This window comes from Ictalurus furcatus, chromosome 1, assembly GCF_023375685.1.
Source record: "Ictalurus furcatus strain D&B chromosome 1, Billie_1.0, whole genome shotgun sequence".
Taxonomy (NCBI): Eukaryota; Metazoa; Chordata; class Actinopteri; order Siluriformes; family Ictaluridae; genus Ictalurus; species Ictalurus furcatus.
The window spans coordinates 18,293,313-18,313,702 of record NC_071255.1 but is presented as its reverse complement, the minus strand read 5'-3'; the positions used below and the strand labels follow the sequence as shown (position 1 = coordinate 18,313,702).

General features: G+C 40.2%; 1 protein-coding gene across 2 annotated transcripts in view; it reads right to left on the bottom strand.

Annotated features, from left to right (window-relative positions):
• Window positions 1–328: 328 nt before the first annotated feature.
• Window positions 329–20,390, bottom strand: part of snrka (SNF related kinase a) — a 40,639-nt gene continuing 20,577 nt past the window's right edge. For both annotated transcript variants that reach the window (XM_053630555.1, XM_053630564.1), the window contains 4 exons: window positions 14,806–14,947; window positions 5,801–6,013; window positions 5,126–5,260; window positions 329–3,893 (listed from right to left, as the gene is read on the bottom strand). In XM_053630555.1, the coding sequence (XP_053486530.1) occupies window positions 2,579–3,893; window positions 5,126–5,260; window positions 5,801–6,013; window positions 14,806–14,947 (1,805 nt within the window). In that variant the 3' untranslated portion in view covers window positions 329–2,578. The remainder of the gene's footprint in view (window positions 3,894–5,125; window positions 5,261–5,800; window positions 6,014–14,805; window positions 14,948–20,390) is intronic.

Here is a 20,390-nt window from a genome sequence, read left to right as displayed (position 1 = left end):
AACTTTTAGTACTTTTTTACACTTATGAGAGCTTCTAAAAACTCATTGCTGGTTAAGCAGAAACAGAATTTGTTTACAACCAGGGGTTGAACAAAAATGTTTAAATATAGTAAAGAAACTGAATTTTAACATTTAATTGGAGATTACTCAGTGTTCAGTAGTTTAACAAAACACATTGTGGTTTTTTTTTTTTTTGCTTTCTATGAGATTTCATCCTAACCTGCCTGTCATCAGTTTCTGCAGATACCTCAGTATTGCTTCTGTGACACACTAGCCCATACTGCATACCCTGGGGAAAAGAAAAACACAAACAAAGCCCAAATTTAAAGACATTTTCCACAACATTTAATTTTTGGACATTACCATAACTATATATAAGTTGTGAGGACAAGTTTCAACAACAGAACATTTAATCCTTTTGCTTCTTTACTGTTGTTTTTCTTTAGAAGTCAGTACACAATTTTGGTCCAGTAACATTTTATGGCAGTTCTTTTCCTTTCGATGTCCATGGATCAATTATGTTGAACATTCAACACATGCACATTATCATTTTACCTGTTTACATCAGCGCAGGACAAAGTCTGAGACCAACATTATGAACATAGCACTGTTTTCTTTTTCAACATTGCTAAATTTACTGGAGACACTCACGACTAGTAAAGCTATATTACAGCTATGAACCAGATGGCTGATGCTGCGGTTTTACAGAGTGTGCACGGTATTTACATCTTTATTTACAGACCTTATTGTTTAAAAAGAAAAACAAAAATACTCAAGATAATTCTCTTTTTTCGGTCAAGTGAGCCAATCTACGGCTGTACATATTATAAAAACAAACAAACAAACAAAAAAGTATATTTACAGATAGCTGCAACTTATAGCTTATTGCCAATGCCCTTAAAATATCTGACTCTACTGCTCTCTCTGCTTCAGCCTGGACTCTATACAGCTTTTTACACCAGGTCATAGATGGTCTCTCTGAAGCAGTTTCCTTTATTATCTATTGCCTGAATGAGTGGTCATACATCTCATTATGTTTTCAGCTGTACGTGGGATTTAGAGCCAGGTGATAAATCAACACGGCTTTAACTCCAACGCCAGCCCAATGCCTGCATTCAACACAGCATGTTAAAACAGCAGTCCTTTCAGAAAAAATAAAAAATAAAAACAAGTTTTAAAAACTTATTTACATACCCTATAGGCATCTGAGGCCAGTCTTATTTGAAGACTGGTAGTTACAGTAACTGAAGTGTTTACGAACTACAAACAAAGGTGAGTGAGGTCAGAACAGTTGGATTTGGATCTGGAGTTCAGCAGTATATAGGAATTTATTTCCTAGTGTGAAGATGATGATATTATTCATGTCTTAACCTATTAACAGAATTAAACCACTAGAGAACATGGCCAAACTGTGGAATATCGTTCGTTATGTTAATGATTTGCATTATTAATATGGTGGATGCGGCAAAGCTCCAGCAATCTATAGTCTGCATTATTATTCCTGTACATCATGTACTGCTACCCTAACAGGACTCTCTACATTATCTGGATATTGGCAGGTTGGATTAAAAATGGCTGCTGATTTGACAGATTTGTTTTCTTCAATTACTGTATGCAAACCTTGAGGCTAGGTTGGAAACACAGGGCTTATTTATCTGAAAAGTACATTTTGTTCACATATTTAAATGAAAATCTAAAATGGTACACGGATGCTCAATTAATTCTCTGAATAAAAAAAAAGTGAATTTGCTGACAATAATGTCCTGTTCGTCTTGAGGGAAATGTGAATGTTTAACAGTATTTTTAAGAGCACAGAATATTTTAAATGTTGATAGAAATATATATTTTTTAATCTGCTAAAGGTAGTTAAATATGTGCACTTCATTAAACCACCATTAGAAAGTTAAATATGTAATTCAATCAAGAACTGATTTTCTGTGGAATTATAAATTGGTCAGTTAGTTTAAGACATAGAAATGGCCATTAATCCAAACAATACTAGTTTCTCTCAAATGAGCTGTTTTTATTTCTTGCTACTTTGTTTGAGCTCTGATTGTAACTGCAGCACTTCATAACTTTAGACATAAGTGCTCATATGACCTACCAGGTGCTACTCTGCCATGCTTTTGGTCATGTATATTTATTTATCTTTATTAAATATCCATTTTATCATGAAATAAAAATCTACAGTTCTGTTTGACTGACTGGCCAAAACCAAACCATGTAAACCATCTTAAGAGCTTATCAGTTCAGGAGATTAAAAAAAAAGGCAAAAGAAGAGGATGCAAAGAAAAGGGCTGGTGGAAACAAAAATACATCACCAATGGGATGGAAAGCAAATGTAAAACAGTAAGGAGGACTAAAAAGGACAACCTCACAAAGAGGCAGAAAACAAGCTAGCAGTGTGCAACTCAGAACCCAACAGGTCCAAGAAAAATAAATAAGTTGTAAGAATGATTAAGACAACAGAAGGTTGGGAAAGATCACACAAAGCTACGGGAGTTTTCAAATCGTTATTATGCTACAAATGCAGCGATAGGAGCAAACTGACTATGAGGTCTGGTCATGTGATCCACCATCATATGACCTGGCAGCAGCTGGCCTGGGCCGATGTACAAAGCAGTCCGTCCCTGGGGCTCCTCTGGATGTTTACTGAGATTGTTTTCTCACACAGAGGTAGCTGAAGCATGTTGGCTTTCAAGTTCAGGTTGTTCCCTTTGGCCAGGGCCAGTTCATTCAGCATGGCTGCAGTTTGGTCCGGGTAGCGGTCCATTAACCTACCGCCCACATTTAGAGTCTTTTCTAGGCTGCTGGTTGAGCCAATGCACATCTTCCATGAGGACTTTTCCTGCACTCTTACACTGGAGAGACTCTGTGGATCCACGATGAAGCGTCCTCCTCCTCCCGATCGGCGATGCTGTAACTGGGCGTTTAAACAGAGACTCATGAGCTTCAGGCTCTCCATCAGTTCTCCGGTGCTCCGGGCTGCAGTGCGTGTGGAGCCTGAAGCAGGGTTGCTACTGCCGCTGGAGCAGCTTGAGGGGCTTCCCTGTCCTTTAGAACCCCCTCCCTCTCCTGTGCTTCCACTTCCACCATTTCCGCCGTTACTGCTGCCCCTGTCGGGTCCCGAGTTACCCTCTCCTGGAGGTTTGCTCTGTCCACCGCTGCTGCCACCCCCTCCGTTGCCCCCTGAATTTCCTGGTGGGCCCTCACTACTGTCCCTACGGTGCCGATTGTATGTGAAGCCTGACTCTTTGTCGAGGCGACGGCGGTGGCTCTCCGAGTCGTCGTCACTGGTCTCCGAGCTGGAGCAGCTGGAGCCACGGCCCTGGCTCTTGCGTCGGGTGTAGCGCTTCGGTGCTGTACCGGGCGATGGGATGTTCATCTTGAGCCGGCTCAGTTTGGGTGGCAGACTTTCATCCATATTGAAGTCGTCGTCATCGGACTCGCCTTCCTCTTCATATATCTGGTTGAGCACTGGTGCACTCTTGCGTGACGTAAGCCGGTTAGTGACAGATGGCGGCTTGCGGCGTAGGATCACCTGCATGGGGAGTGGTGACGGCTCCTGCTCCTCCTCTTCCTCCTCATCCTCCTCTACGCGGAAAAGGCATGTTCGCTGCTTGGCTGAGGCCAAGGCAGGAGGAGCTGTGGCGCTGGGTTTGAGGGGGCTTTGGGTGAGACAAGTAATCTGTCCAGGATAAACGGCAGTGCTACAGGCCTCGCTGATCTCCTCCCGGCGGCCCAGATCCAGCAACCCTTTGTTACGGTGACCATTTAGCAGGTTCTCAGTGCTCCGAGCTGGAGACTGTGGCCCCCCTGCGTGCGAGATGGAGGAAGCTGCCAGGCTGTCCTCGATGTCCTGGTGCATGTCATTTTTAGTTGGCCAAGACTGCCTATAAAAAAATAAGCAAAAATATTAATCACGAGCCACAGAGAGGCAACTCCAAGAAAACTCACGGTTCCTGAGAAAGGCATAATACTAATACTATACTACTACATCCATATCGGCTAACTGACTGAACACAGATATATTCAAAAATGACTAAAAGACCCAAGCACACCATTGGAAGAATAAGGATAGAACGTGCCTTTATAGGCAGGCAGAGCTGATTATCCTGGATGCCTATAACAATCACCGAACTGAGCTTCATGGTGAATCAGAGAACACTTGTAGGATTAAGGTCCTGTTTTTGCCTAAGTGGTGAATAAAGAAGTGTGTTTTAATGGGTTTGTATCCACAGTGTTGAATGGGTTTGAAGCTACGTGACCCAACAGAGTCATACTCATGTTCCCAGTAGCACTGAGTTGCATTCATGTTCCTAGGTTTTCATAGCCAATGTCAGACCTTTATCAACAATACACAAAGCTTTTGTTGACATGGCAACATGCCAAACAGGGCACCCTTCTCATGTCAAAGTACAAAGCAAGAAACACAATACAAAGGCCAAAAAATACATTAAAATAATGGAAAGGCATCTCATAGTCCAATCAGCCTGGCACTTGTATGTTTCTCCATCAATCCTATAATTTCCCTTCCAACACATTTTCTAGAAAACAATCGGAGTACGTAGATTTAAACTAAAATAGTCTTGATGAATCTAAAAGTTAACAATTCAGTTCCTTTCTCCAATCCCCCTAGACAGAAAGCAGCACCTCTGTTTTTCTAGGTCAGTCCAAACCCATTTTATAGCCCTCTAACACATTTATCACCCCTGCACATCATTCCAAGCAGAAATGTGCTGTCTGCCTTCATTGTGCATTGAGAGACAGATCCTGACATACAGCAGAAGCAATCTCTCAGAAAGAAGGCTCAAACTGAATCCTATTCCTTGGAGAGGGCATCTGGGGGCAAATGTGTGCCAGTAATTAGACCTTAGCTAGCTCACAAGATACTGCACAGATGCTCTTTCAAACCTTGCTCTGGATATACTCCACTCATTTCAGAAATGAAACCACAGGATGTGAAAGCTCAGGCAAAGAGAGCTCGGGCAGTTTGTGAGTGCATAACAACTGAAAGAGACATCAGTCCAAGATTGTTGAGGAGTCTGTACTCGGTTGCAGTGAAGCTACAGCTCGATCCCTAGGCCCTTAGGTAGAGCAGAGCCAAAAAGGCCATTAGCTGTACCTGAACTGGGCTTTGATGTTGCTGGGGCTGGAGGATCGGGGCTGCACCTCCTTCTCCTGCTTCTCCCGTAGGATCCGCTCTGCCAGCAGGAAGTAGGTAGCTGTGATGTGGTTGTACTTGTTCGTTTCTAGGGCTCTAGGGAGGCAGAAAAATAATACTTGGGAGGATAGAAATGGCTAGAAAGAGAAGAAACAAGGAATTTTCAGATCATGTACTGGGCAAAGAAGCCATCCATAAGTACACCAAAGAGGATAACAACTCCTGATCAGTCTGTACTCGGTCTTATATTCTGCTCGAACATGCCTGACTAAAAATAGCAGGCTATTATGCATGTGCACTGATTTCTGTGAGCCTTTTTAATGCAGATGTAATGAAGCTGGCATGTCTTCAGTACGGTTCCAGTGCTTAGCGCAGGCCGAGCATATTTGCAGTCCCTCCTCTCTGCTTCTCAGGGATTACATGATAATGAACAAACAGCAGCCACTACACATGGCTGTTTTATTGAGAGCTCTACCACAGAGAGGGGCAAAAATCTCTTCCTTCCCTGCAAAGAAATCTCAATCTAAACGATACTGCCTTGACATTTGTTGTCAGCTGCTGTATGAGGCATGGAGTACATAAATCAAAGAAAAAAACTACTCATCCTGAACAGGAACAGGCTCTAGGGGCACTTACTCAATGATGGCTTCTCGATCTGCAATGTCTCCGAGCACCATGCGCTGGATGATGGAGTTGTGTTCTTCCTCAGAAAGGTTCTTGTGGGACACCAGAGGTGTGCTGAACTTGGTGGCTGGAGACGGATCCACTCCCTGCAGCCACGCATGGCTCTCAATCTCCTCCAGCGACGCACGGCGCTTGGGGTCCCTCTGCAGCATCCGATTTATCAGACTGTTAGGAAAAAGGAAAAGAAAAAAGATCACCTTCACCAGGACATATCGGAGCATGCAAAGCCAATAAGCTATTTTAGCGAACACCATCAATCATCTTACTCTTCACTGTCACTTCTGCTGATCTTTCCTTTCTATTTCACTCCATGAGTGACTGGGGTAAGCATTAGTCTAATCAGCATACAGGGTATAGAATGAAGGGGAAAAAATGATGTGAAAATTCACAAGTTAAAGTGGGATATTACAATGACATTCTATTTAATGCAATATATGTAGTGCACACCATTCAGGCTTCAGGCATGCACATTTACTCAAGTAATACTAAAATGTAACCTGCATAACAGCTACACTTACATGTACAGTTTATTTTTAAATACGCCACTGTTTGACGAATGGTATACAAAACTTGGTCCGAGGGAATGAGGTGGTTGCCTTCGAATTATGAGCAGCAGTGGCCCAGCGCTGACTGATTAGATCTTGGAGGCAAGTTTCTGCTGTCCAGTTCCAGTTATCAAATCAGAATACGTGTGAGAAGAACTTAAGTATTGGCTACACAAAATGTTAGAATCCTGTAATTATATCTAGCATTTGTCAACAAACTATTTTTTTTTTTATTAAATCGCCACTGGTAAACATCAGTAATCAAATGTTTGCCTGTTAGAAGATTACTAAATTAGCTGAATGTTTTTTGAAAAACTGATCTGATAAAGAGAAGCCACTGAAAACCTTATCGACTCCGTAGTCAGTGAGAAGGGAGAAGTGACAAGTGAGAAGTGTAAATGATCGGAGTAAAAAACAAAAAAACAAAAAAACAACAAAGGGATCTCTCAGGCTTTGTGAGCAGAGCACCATCCTTAGAGCAGGCCGTTCAGCATTCTGCACATGCACAATGCCGAAATTACAACTCAGCCATAAAGAAGCACTGCAGCTTAGGTTTCGTGAACACTGACTGCTTACTTTTTACTGGAGAGGAGGAGAGTTTAGTCTCAAAAGAGAAAGAGATAGTAGAACCAGCTCTATGTGCATGCCAGTAATTACAGATGCACTTTATTTTGCACTTTATTTTAGGGCTTTTTATTAGCGGTTATTTCAGCTCAACTTGCTGTTCCTACATGACGCATTTTGTTCACCATTAAGTATGCAGGCTGTCACACTGAAACCTTCTCTGGGGTATTTGAAGAAGCATGGTCATCAGCTCCTCTGGCAACGACTGTAGCCACAAGAGGTCTATAATCACAGAGTAAGCAACAGGGCCAGTAGCACGAAATAATGGGGTTCAAATTTAGCCTCTCATCATGCCCAATATCAATAGCCAAGTAATCAAATGAAGAACAGATCATACCAGTGTATTAGATCTGAACATTTGCACGCTCTTGGTTCTGTTAGGTTTTCTTAAAATAACACGTTCTATGTCTCAGAGTAGAATCATCAAAGATAGTGAGTGAGTAAGACTAAGGTGATTAGTGCGATTCACAGCACTGATGTTATGCAAGTCATCCGAGACTTACGCAGGTCTCTCCTTTCACCTAATACTATGCTAATTTTGTGCCAATGCGTAACCTCTCGAGATAAAGTGGTATGGCAATATCATTGCTCTGGTATGCAAAGAATTTCAACACAACTGCGTCAAGTGCAAAGTGAACAGCTGGTCAAGATGATGTGTTAAGCTTCCCTTCTTTATGAGTCTGGAATTTAGTCGCTACTTTTTCCTTTATTGAATGAATTCAGGGCGACAAATCCTCAGCAACTAGAAACAAAACAGCTCGTAGAGCCCAGCCACCAATTTACTTATAAGCCAGCCGACATCTATTTTAACACATCCGTACAACCATAAAATGTTCCATCTCTTCCCTGCGCTGAAGCACTTCAGCAGTGGCTGATGGGAAAATGTATTTCTTATCGGAAAAGCTGGTGGTCTGTTAGAAAGAAGAAAAAAAAAGAGGTTGATGAATTGCTCTAATTATGTTCATCAACTGAGGGGAAAAAAAAAGCCCAGATTTGTTGAAAGCCTTCAATTTGAGGAGCTGCACATGCTGGTGAGATGGAGGTCTGCTAAATGGCTTCTCTTTCAACGCAAACGAAGAAAACAGACAGAAATACGTCTGAAGACAATGGGACTGAATTAATCTGACAAAATCAACACACTGTAATTAAAATACCTCCATTTGGCACGACTAAATCTAGACAAGCTTGGGCAAAAAAAAATAAAAAAAATCATACATTAATAATTTAAGTAGTAAATTAGAGCTGTGGTTTTCAAAATTATATCTGATGACCCCTAGGAGTCTGTGAAACACAGGCAGGGGGTCGGAGAGTTCAAATTTTATTACAGCGCTGGAAATCACAAACCACCATTATCAAAAGTTACATTATATTTACTATTTAGTTATCATGATGTTTGACTGGTCACGTGAACTAAATGTGTTTAATCTAGAATAACTCAAAAATATAAATAATGTCATATCAATAATGACTACACACAAACTTAGAACTAATGGCAATTTTAATAATAATAAAAAGAAGTGTTCTGAGTAGAAGGTTCAGTAATGGAAAACTCTGTGCCTCCAAGAAATTGCCAAAATATTTTTGTACAACTTTAAATAATGAACTTCATATTTGTATATTTGATTATCTCTGTAAAAGAAATCTATGCTAAGGGGGTCCATGGCATTTATTTTGCACTTAAAGGGGTCCCTGACTGCAAAAAGCTGGAGAAACCCTGAACTAGAGTTTGTACCATCACTTTATCTTTTCCACAACTGGACTTTAAAGTACTGGCTAAAGAAATCTATAATTAGATTATGTTCATTACGTTTGTGTAATTTCATATCCTGATAAGACAAGCAGACAAGTCGCTCAGACGGTCACATCATGAAAGCCCTGACAGGTGCATGATGAAATACCCATGCATCATATACCGGGAAACAGGAACTATGTGCAACGTTCAGAAAGTACTGCCGCTATTGTGTATCTGCACTGGAGCGCATATCTGAAACCGTCACAAATGAGACTTTTACTACACAGGTAATAATAAGTGTGCAGGTAATGTATTGGTTTGATATTCACTAGTATGGAAATGAAATATGTAAGCCTGTTCTGCCGGCCTGAAGCAGAGTGATTTAGAGCGTGATTAAAGAGTATCCTTAAAGTCTATATGAAGATAATTGTCCTTCCTGTCCAGACTGCTGTCAGCGTTCAGCTCTCCAGACACAGAGCACAACACACTGCATTGAAAAAGACTGACACCACTGCAACTCTCAGTCTGAGCTCTCAATCACACTTAAACACCATCTTTGAACTAGACCCTGAGAACATTGCTCGCATATTTAAGTTTCAGATTATTCTTTTTTCATTAAAAACTACAGCATTCCACACTGCTACATAATTTAAAACAGCCCAGTATGCTAAAGAGATAAAGACGGTAAATTCAAAAGAAACACCGTCCAAATACGATGTTGCTATCCTCCCTTCTTTCCTGAAGGCTAAATATATCCTCATCATCTCCTCAAGCGGAAAGAGATGACCACAGAGCGGAATGTGGAACTGCTGTCTAAAGCGTTCAACAGTTATTTATAGTGTATTAATAGAGTTTGCCATAAGAACTAAAAAGTTTTTCCACAGTGATCCTGGACATTTCTAAACAGACAGAGGAACATGAGAGCTGCACTTCTGCAGGATGGACAAAATATATATGAGATCAGCCACAAATCCCCATTACCTATAATCTTTAGAGGTGATGTAAGAAAAGCTTTCCACCAGCCGAGTTGTGGGAGAACCTCCAGACTAATGCTGCATTCGACTTACCTCGGAAACGGGGAGTCATCATTTTTCACCTGCATTCAAGCTAAGTGGGGGAAAAAACAAAAACACAGACACATCCAAGTTCCCCTTTTGTTAGCAACAGGTAGGTCAGCTAACTATGAAGAGTGATGTATATGTTCCTCCTCAAAACAGCAGATTGTATAGTCAGTGTTATAGATTTAATAAGCAAATGTGTCTATGCTGATTGATCATATACAATGAGCATACCTCATTTATAGGTAAGAAGTGCTCATGTGGTTTTTGTTTACTCCTGATGCTGTGTAACCATGTTGATTTGACATTACTTGCTGAATTCCAAGACTACATCTCGGTAGGAATTCCAAGTTGAGGGAGTGACGTCTTTGGTTTTTTTTTTTCTTGGTCGGAGGTCAGGAATTATGAGTTATGACCTCTAGTCGAATACAGCAGAACAGTAGACCTGACTAAGCTGAGTAAAGTGCTCAGGGATGGGCTATACTGCATCAGGAGTTAAAACAATCCAACCTTTACACATCATAAGTAGGACTTTGTAGTCAATGTGGAACTTAACAGGCAGTCAGTATAGCTTGAGAAAGTCTGAGGTAATGTGCTTTGATTTTTTTTTGTTGTTGTTCCTAAAGACTGACTGAAGTAACAGACGACATCAGGCCAGGCACTCAGTGTAGCAACATTTCAGTCTAGACCCAGAGCATCAAATGGCCCCAACCCATCTTCCAACACATTTTCCAGTTACATTACAATTCAGTGGAATCTGTAAATAAAAGGTTTTGGATACTGTCCTACCAACAAATGAAATGAATAACTACACATAAGCCACACTCTCATGCGCTAAGAAGCACTGGGGTGAACACACAAACACATACACACTGCTACTGTTAGCTATTAGACTGGAAAAGATTAGTACTATTAGGCCATGCATTCTCAAAACTGCAAAGAGTAAGAATCTAGGTGAGGAACAATTGGTACTGAAAAGTGGAGCGCAAGGAGATCTCTCCCCGGTTAATTACATCGACACTGGCCACCTGTGAGCTCACGTATGCAGAACAGCATGGATAACGCTTTCCTCTGTGTTAAGCTGCCTGGCAAAGCAGCATGAGCAACAGTTCAAAAGATGCGATTGTCTAGCTTCACGTGTCTCAGAGGAAGCACGTGTTAGTCTTCAACCTCCCTAGTTGGTAGCCGTTACGTGTTGGGGGAGAGATGGCTGGTGTGTGGGAATTAGCAGGTGACCAAATTCAGAAGAAAATTTGAGGAGGGAGTTGGCACATCTCTTTGAGCACATTTTAAACAGATGACCATCTCAGTCCCACCTTTTATGCAAAATGTGTCGAGCGATACTGGCTTTAAAATTAATTGTACCTTCAATTTTGTTTTATATGTTATTTGATTAAATATGTACAGACGGATGTAATTTTTACTGTATGTAGTGCCCAATGAAGGGTGTACAAGCAATTATGTTATACACTAGGTAGAGCACTTGAAACTTAGGTCTAATATTGTTTTTAAAATACCATTAAATATAATAGAAAATAATATAATAGAATCTTTCTTGTTCTGTTACACAACTGATCTAGATGCAAGGTTATTAACCACATGGTGAGTAGATCCTCCAGCTAGCTTCAGCATCAATTAGCCGAAAGTGAAGCATGAAACAAGGCAGCCATTATGACGTGAAAGAGAGCCATGCCTTTAGGACCAGAGTGTAACCAGATAGTCTGATATGCTTGCCCTTAGACACATGTTCTATCTGGAGCAGAAACATCATGCTACAGCCGCTGGCAGGAAGCCCAACAAACACAGCAGGGCAAAAGAATGGAAAAAAATAAATAAATAAAAACACAATGGCATACATTTTCAGAAGTGCCTTACTGAGATGTGAGGACACACCCTGTATAGAACAGATATTACACAACTAAAACAGTGGTGTAATGAGTTACAGGACTGCTGCATTCAGATAAGACTTCCATCTATGTCTAATTTCAAGTGTAGTACAGGTCTCAGCAACCCGAGGGTTGAGGAGACTCCTGGAACAAGTATAAATATGGAAATGTGGCAGGAAGTGCTTGATTTACAGTCATGCACCAAATATTTGGAGAGGCAGACATGCCATTTGGATCATTACTGCTGCGTCAGAGATCCCGCCAGGCAAAACCGCAGGAATGACATCAAGGCGATGTACACGTGAGAACTAACACAAATGATTGTGGGTAAAAAAAAAAATAAATAAATCTAATGGAGCAATGGAGCAAAATAACTGCAATCAAGGGCAACCACTGTTAAGTGGGACAAAAAATGCAGACAAACAGTATTCCTATTTACATTACCTCAACATTGCAAAATGTCTTACAGCAGGGGTTCTCTAGCTTTTTTGCAGCCATGGACTCCTTTAACTGTAAAAATAAACACCACGGACCTCCCCAGTACATAACTGTTTTATAGACATAATCAAAATAGTTAATTGTTAGGCTTGTTATTTAAATGTGTACATTACTGTTTTGAACTTTCCAAATAAAAGAAAAAGACGGAACACAAAGGCTCTGGTATACTTAGTTTTTTTTTTTACGTGTACGCTAGCGTATGCGCACAGTCGTACGCATAGCCTTTCAAAGTATACTCCATTCGACATGTACGAGTACACAGGCGGTCACCACATGCGCATTCCGACAACATGCACTACCCCTCCTGGCCTACAAGAGTCAGTACAGAGCAGTAAATTAGGTCATTGGTGTGAAGGACGACAACGAAAAAGAATCACACCACCACGAAGAACAATGCTTGGGCAATCTCTCACCACGATTAGCACCATATACAAATCCTTATAAGGCTAGAATTATACAAATGCATGTACTTTCTAACCTGCACTCGTTTCCGTCTCTTCCGTTTATTAATTTTCTTCAACTACCTTGAGAATCAACAGTCTTGGGTCACTGCTGCCACCTTGTGGAACAACTAAATAGTGCAAAAGAATTAAATGCACATGTGCGACCTGTGTGTACAAAGTACGCGTGGTTAGAAAAATCTGGTGGTGCACGAACTCTGCTGATGCTGACGAAATTTGCGACGCCGTTCTTAGCGTACGTGTCAAAAGAGAAGCCTACTTCCTGCTTTAGGATCAAAGTGACATTTATAGGTCCACTTGGTTTGACTTATTGCCATTTGAATTAAACCTATTCCATTTAAGTGCCTAGTCAAACAGGCTAAGAACTCAATAAAGAAATTATATATATATATATATATATATATATATATATATATATATATATATATATATATATATATATATATATATATATAAATTGAGATTTCCACCAGAGAACCCACTTTTAGAACCAGTGTCAAGCTATCCAACACTAGCAATGAGAATTTAGATTCCACTACTCTGCACTGGGTAATATAAATGTCTTAGTGAATTATTAATAGATACAAAATCAATTTAGGGAAGTACTAATCCATTTAGGGAAATAGTGGTGCTGGTGAAAAGTTTACAGTTTGCTTACTGTCTTGCCAATATGAAATAAACAGCCAGACAAAGCAGCCTTAATTAAAAATCACAGAAAATCCACAGGGACTCACATGAACAACAGACATCTAGTGTGTGTGTGTATGTATATATTATATTATATATATATATATAAACACATGCATACACACTGAGTGGCAGCATGCAAATTCCTCTTAGTCTTACAGTTGTTAAAATATTTTACAAGTTAAACATGGTACTACTTAATATAAGAGTTTACCATTTTATTTCTGGATTTTAAAATATTGTTTAATCAATGGTATGCTGATTTTTTCTGCAACAGCGGCACCCAAATAGGAATTCTTGTTGAACACAAAAGCATTTCCCTCAATACACAAAGCCTTTTCCCAACAACAGAGCTTTCACAACTCTACTAATGAAACCAATGACGAGAGGAAATCTGCGTTTATATCACAAAGTGAACTTTTGTTTTGACTGCTCAAATAGATTGTTGTACTTAACAACTGAACAGGCAGGGAAGGTTACTGCTGGGAGTACTGATCATTTATCACAAAAATACTCACAGCCCACATACTGTTTTCAGAGAAAACAGTATGAGAGAGAATGACAGCGCTGGAAACCGGTCGAATTCAGTAAAATATGCATTAGTCCATATTGAGCTGTGCTTCTTGCTACACTTCATTTGTAGTAATTATACTTGTGAAACATATACATCTGAGATGTATAAGATTCACAAAGCAACATGACAAAAAGCACAAATATGTCTGGTGCAGTTCTAAATTCAGCAGTGTACACTTGATGGCACTTCTACTCGTCTATCTTGTTTTGTTTGAAAACGAAATAACCGCTGTGGGTTCAGGTACGCTAATCAGTACACTAATTAGTACAGATGCAGTACCAACTACATCAGTATCTTTTCCCATTGTGTTTCACCCTGGACAAACACTTCAGACAACTTCAGACAGCTCGTTAGTATTTTACTCATCATTTACTCATTACCCAGCAGCTTTTAATTATGCTGTATGCACCATTTTAAATGTGTGTTAATTAAACTTGCTCATTTACTGGATTTTGTGTAGAGGTGCAACTAATATTACATTCAGAAAGAGGATTAAATAGAATCTGTCTGCAGCAAACTTTTGCAAATACACTTTATTCCAGTGCCTGTGCAGTACGTCTCACTCAGGTTATGTGACTTATGGGGAAGAAATGGCAGTTCTTATTATGCTGGTGTGTACTGAGATTAAGCAATAAATACTACAGCCTGAGGACAAGCTGTAAAAGTCAATATTCATTATGAAGGCCATTTTTCGAAATTGTATTTGTGGTGCTTTACTGGGAATGAAAGCACTGACTCAGGTCTTATCTCAACAACTTCGGGGGGAGAGCCAAGTGTCTTCTCGTCAGTCTAGACTTAAAACGCAGATTGCTATAATATGGCTTAAATACAAAGCTGGAGTGTATTTTTTTATTTTTAGAACTCATGTAAGGCATGTATGAGGAACCCTTACTCTTTGCAGGCATTGGAGACGTGGATAGGTACGGTGTATTTACAGTCCATGATCATGGTGAGGGTTTCACTGTCGTTGGCTTCCTGGAAAGGAGGTTGTCCACATACCAGCATGAAGAGGATCACTCCTAGACTCCAGATATCTACAGAGAAACAAACACAGATGAAAAGGATATTTTCGGTTTCTTCGCCATGAGGGATTAATTTAAACCAAAATCAATTAAAGAAGAGAAATTCAGAAAGCTACCAATTTCCTGATATTGTCAAACAAATAAGGTCGCCTAAGGCGTGTGTAAAACTGGTCTCACAAGGGCTGAGCGTCACAGCACACAGAGCGGTATGCATGTGAACCCAGGTCCTAACTACGCCTGTCATGATAACTACTTTTGTTGGACAATATATTGTCCTATAAATAATTGCGATAAACGATATTATTGTCATTTTATGCCACTGATATAATGATAACATAAGATAATAGCATATTAATGCAAGTGCACCCTTTTAAAAGAGCAGCGAACGGTTTATTCTTAAGAATATTCTGGATTTTTCTTCTTCAAAAAACACTTAGTGCATTGTTAATATCTTACTGTTGAAAAAAATAACATGCATGTTTTAATTAAAAATCGGGAATTAAATTCAAATGAATGGTTTTTGCATTCAAATGTGCATTATCATCTTAAATCCCACAAATATACAACGTTACACAACGTTTGAATTTTAATCTGACGGCACTAAAGCAGACGAGAGGACAGAAGCAGCTCGAACGGCTAAAACATTGGCGACATTCATTCTTATGTAAACAAACGGGCAATAGAGGTCAGCAAAAATGATCGAGGTTATGTCCAAGTCAATAATGTAATTATTGTGACAAGCCTAGTCCTAACTAGGTCCTAACTCATCACTCTATAGTTCTGCTATTACTGACAAAATCTAGCCAGTGCACGGCTTAAAATAAATTCTGCTGTAATTACAGGAGCGCAGAATATTTGAGCAAAATTTCCATTAAATCTTCATCCTCAAAGGATTACACCGTCTTTTTTCATACTGGACTTATTTTTAGGAGAAGGAACCCAAGAAACCGACAACTCTAACAAAATGCAGGTGAAGCAGCCAAGACAAAATGTACAATTCCATACTGAATGTTAAATATGAAATGAATAAAGCTTCGAATTTTGCTATATAAACAGGAGTACACAGTCAAGGCACTCGAGAGCAGAAGGACACCTACGTGAACTCTTTCTCCCACAGAACTCTACAATTCTCCTCTGCTAAGTCTGCACTAGAGCTACACAAGGCTATTAATGGAAATAGTGGTACAGTTTGACAATTGCAGTGTTCTTGTTGGGTTTTTTCAAGCATGAGGACCAAATATAAACCCCCAAGTTGCAGGTATGACACTTGACAGAATGACGTACGGGGGGGAAAAAGCTACCACAGCATGCAGTCTCTAACAGAGCGGTGTACCTGCAAAAGAACTGGATCCTGTCACTCACACAGTACAATTCATTTTGATTTGGGCTCACAGTTTAAAAAACAAAACAAAACAAAAACTTTTTTGACACGTCACTTTCATTTATATAACCTTTTGTGATTCATTTTTTTTCAGGCTTGACTTATTTCTGTTATGACTAATTTTAAATACTATTCATGTTTTTGTAGTATTCACCCATTTTGGGGCCTGAAAATCCACAAGGCAAAAAAAAAACTGTTTACATACACGGTCAACTTTGAATTGCCTAATGCAAGACTTTCAAAACATACGTTTCCAAACCTTATGGGCTAAATCACATTTGCTGCTTGATGGAGAAACAGGGGAATTGCACACCCTGATGTAATCACAGAAAGATGCTCAGTGTTATTTCATTGCTGTTAGATTCTATACAAGGATGTGTACATTGCACATCTCAAAGTACTTGACAGACAAAATTAGCGAGCCTTAATTTCTGAGAGCTGAGCACGACTGTATAAATTCTCCCGTGTTTGCACTTTGACGAAGCTTAACATCTTTGCCTATCCTGTGCAGTATAACCCGTGTTGTTCTTATCATGGCCTCGTATCTGCTGCACGTGTTTAAACGTGAGCTGTACCAATAAGAAACAAAAAAAAGCGATCCATTTTCTCATCAAACCTCCCACCATTACCTGTTCTCTAAAACTATAAGTTTACGACTGCTGATTTTCCCTGATCCCTCAGTGTCAGGCAGATAGATAGACCAAAAATGCAATTTGACACCATGGGAATTAAATAAACCCACGCCCCGGTGTCAGCTGATCCCACTTTACATAAAATAATATATAAAGTAAATAAATCAGCTTAAGACTACATTTTTGTTACATTTTCATTTGCTGGTTTTGCTCTTCAAGCAGTGTTGACGTGATAGGGCTCAAGGTCATTCTGAAAAGTGTTGACTGATCTAGCTTTGTGTTATTTATTTATTTATTTATTTAAATCCCCCTAGGACACACTCCTAGGAATTCAGATCTGCTTAGACAGTTCACAGCATAGTCAGAAAGAAATCTGCAGGTAGCTATACACCTCTCTCTGCTGAGGCTGCAGTGCTGCTAAATATTAACACGCTGTAAGAAAAAAAAGTCTACCCCCATATGACTTAACCAAGCACACAGCGTCCCAAATACATGAGCTGAAGGTCAGAAATCTGAAACTGTACGTCAGAAACAAAATCAGAAAAAAAAAAAAAAAAATCAATTAATCAAACACCTTAAGAGCTGACTACAGGTTTCACAACCCGTGTGCTGGGCATGGAACTTATGGGAGTGTGCATAAAGAGAGGAGAAGAGCATCCTGAAGGCCAACAACCTCACTCTTGTTTAATTTTGAATGACTGCAGCAGAAAACGAAGGCAGGCCCTGGCTTGCTGCTCAAAATCACTCCATCGTTGTGGAGGAATCGGAAGGTTAATCCACAGACTGGACCAAACAGAAACTGGAGCAGCCACGGTCCGGCCATCAACAAGAAGCCACACGCAATACCTTCACAACCGAAATCGTGAATTACAATATGATTACTTTAGGCTGACTGTATGATCACTGGAAAGATGGAAAGATGATTCATGTTATTTATAACACATTTCCTAATCAGGCTGTTCATCAAAAGCTAATATGCTAGCATACTCGCCAGCATTAACAACACACAGGGAGCAATTATTACTCAGGCAGCCTTCCCTGGTGGATTCAATCCAGGTTAATGAAATCACTGTGGTAACTGAGAAGTTCAACGCTGTAGATGAGACTTTGTTGCCAAGGTTTTTATACCAAATTGGGCTAGTTTTAAAACAACAAATCAGAAATAAGTAACAATCAGTACATTTACACGGACAACAATAATCCCATATTAACCCGATTAATACAATACTCTGATGAAGAAACTAGCATGTAAACAGCGATTATTGATGACCTTAATCCGACTAAAGTCATACTTGAAGTAAACACAAATTGAATTAGGACGTGTGGAGTATTCCTGTTTTAGTTACATTATCGACGTGTATTACAGACATGTACACACCTTAATCACACTATTAACGTCGTGTGGGAGTTTTCACTGCATTTTGCGACAGGACACGTACACACACGGCAGTGCTCAACCATTTGACGGCAAACAAGAGAGCACGGCTGTGTCCGAAACCGCGTACTTACCTGCTATATAGTAGAAATACATGTATATAGTAGGAGAAATACATGTATTTCAGATACCATATAGTAGGTAAGTGTAAGACGAAGACGAACTGTATGTTGATGCATTAAAATTCTGGAGGGAACATCGGATGACGTGGCGCGGTGACGTAATGACGTGTGCTGTTAATCGCTCTATGTTCTAAAACATGTAAAACCTGAACATAAAAGGAATATTCTAAAAGTGACTCATGTATACACCTTAATCACAATATTGTCTTATTCAGAATAAGGTCAATAATTAGATTACTGCTGTCCATGTGAACGTAGTCAGTGTGCTATTTCAGTGAATTGTCTCTCTAAAGCACTCTTCTTTTTAGGCCTGAATGAATTTAGTTCCTTTATGAGAGAGGGTTTTAGACCTGTCAGTTACAGCTACAGATGCCAAAAACAGTGACAGCAGCTTACTAACAGCCACTGCTGACAGTATCCCACAAGAGCTCAAGCACCATCCTCACAGTGAAAAGCATGGTCTTCAGTAGTTCTTTAAGATGGACCACAGCTAGACCTCACCTATAGAGCAAGTACATTTCTACTCTGATTAAACGACAGAGTTATTTTTGAGCCAAAACATTTATGAACCTAGGGTTTAATAGGATTTGTACGCTAGTTATTAAAAGTTACTGTGGAACCATGTAGCCTTGAAACACTTTCATGTTTGTTATTTGCCACCCTCTGTTTGGCACCAGTTCTAAGAGCCAGTCTCATCTGCAGCACTTGGAAGCAAATTAAAAACAAAACAGCTTAAACTGCCCCACACTGGAAAGATAAACACAACCATGAGCAGCTGTCTTTAGTCTCATTTGGTTGCATCATCTAAAACACAGTATGTGAAAGTATGTGTAATCCACTATGGTGAAAAGCCACACTCTGTAACATTCCTCAACACAAACCCTTAAAGACAACAAAGCAAAGCACCTGCATGTGTAGGCAAATGAAGGGGAAACACCAACATTGAAAATTCACTTGAGCAGACAGGATGCCAAGGTGAGTGAAACAGAGCAAGCAACTTCCTGGATAATACCCCCCCCCCCAACCCCCCCACCCCCCCACCCACATGCCCTCTTGCTCTTTCACTTGTATTCACAGCTCTTTCTCAGATGGCACCAGGTGTTTCTATAGAAACCATCAAGCTGGATTAATTACCCTGTGGGCAAATGGCACTGTGTCTGGCTGGCACGGGTAAAATCAGGAAGACACTGCTCTAAACATAGCTCCATCACGACCCCCCACTTTCCTGCCTCTCCAGCAATCATTCCTGCTATTCTTCTCCCCCCCCACAAGCTTCAGCAGGGAGGTGTCAACTATCTGAGTAAAAATCTGTTGGAAACAAAGGGGTGAAGAGACAAGGAAAGGAGGCGGAAAGGAGATTGGGGGGGCATCCTTAAAAGCTTTCCTGTGGTGTCAGAGCAGCACAAGCAGCAAGACTCGCGTAAAGCACGCATGCAAACATATGCACCTCAGTAGTGGTTTAATGAGCGATTTGGGAATTTGACACTTATCCATTTGCGCGAGTGTGCTCCTAGTGCATTGCATCACTCCACCACGACTCTAAGCGACATCAGATAAGCTCACTGACAACAGCAAAGAGACAACGAGTGTATAAGGTCTGACAATAGCTCAGTCAGAGGAGTTGGGAGAACGCCGTCCACTGGTTTCTCCAATCAAAACACACAGCACTCTTCTGACAAAACTAAAGCCTCTATACACTCAGGGGAGTGCAACCATAATTAATTAGTGAAGATCCTTGCTTACAAAGGTCCAAGTAAGCAAATAACAAAGGCAACAAAAGCAATGAAGAGCAACAACAGGCACCTTTAAACGCTTAACCATTACTTGTTAATTCATGTCGTTTAAACTCGAAGTGGAGAATAAACTTATACATTTTCAATGGCGT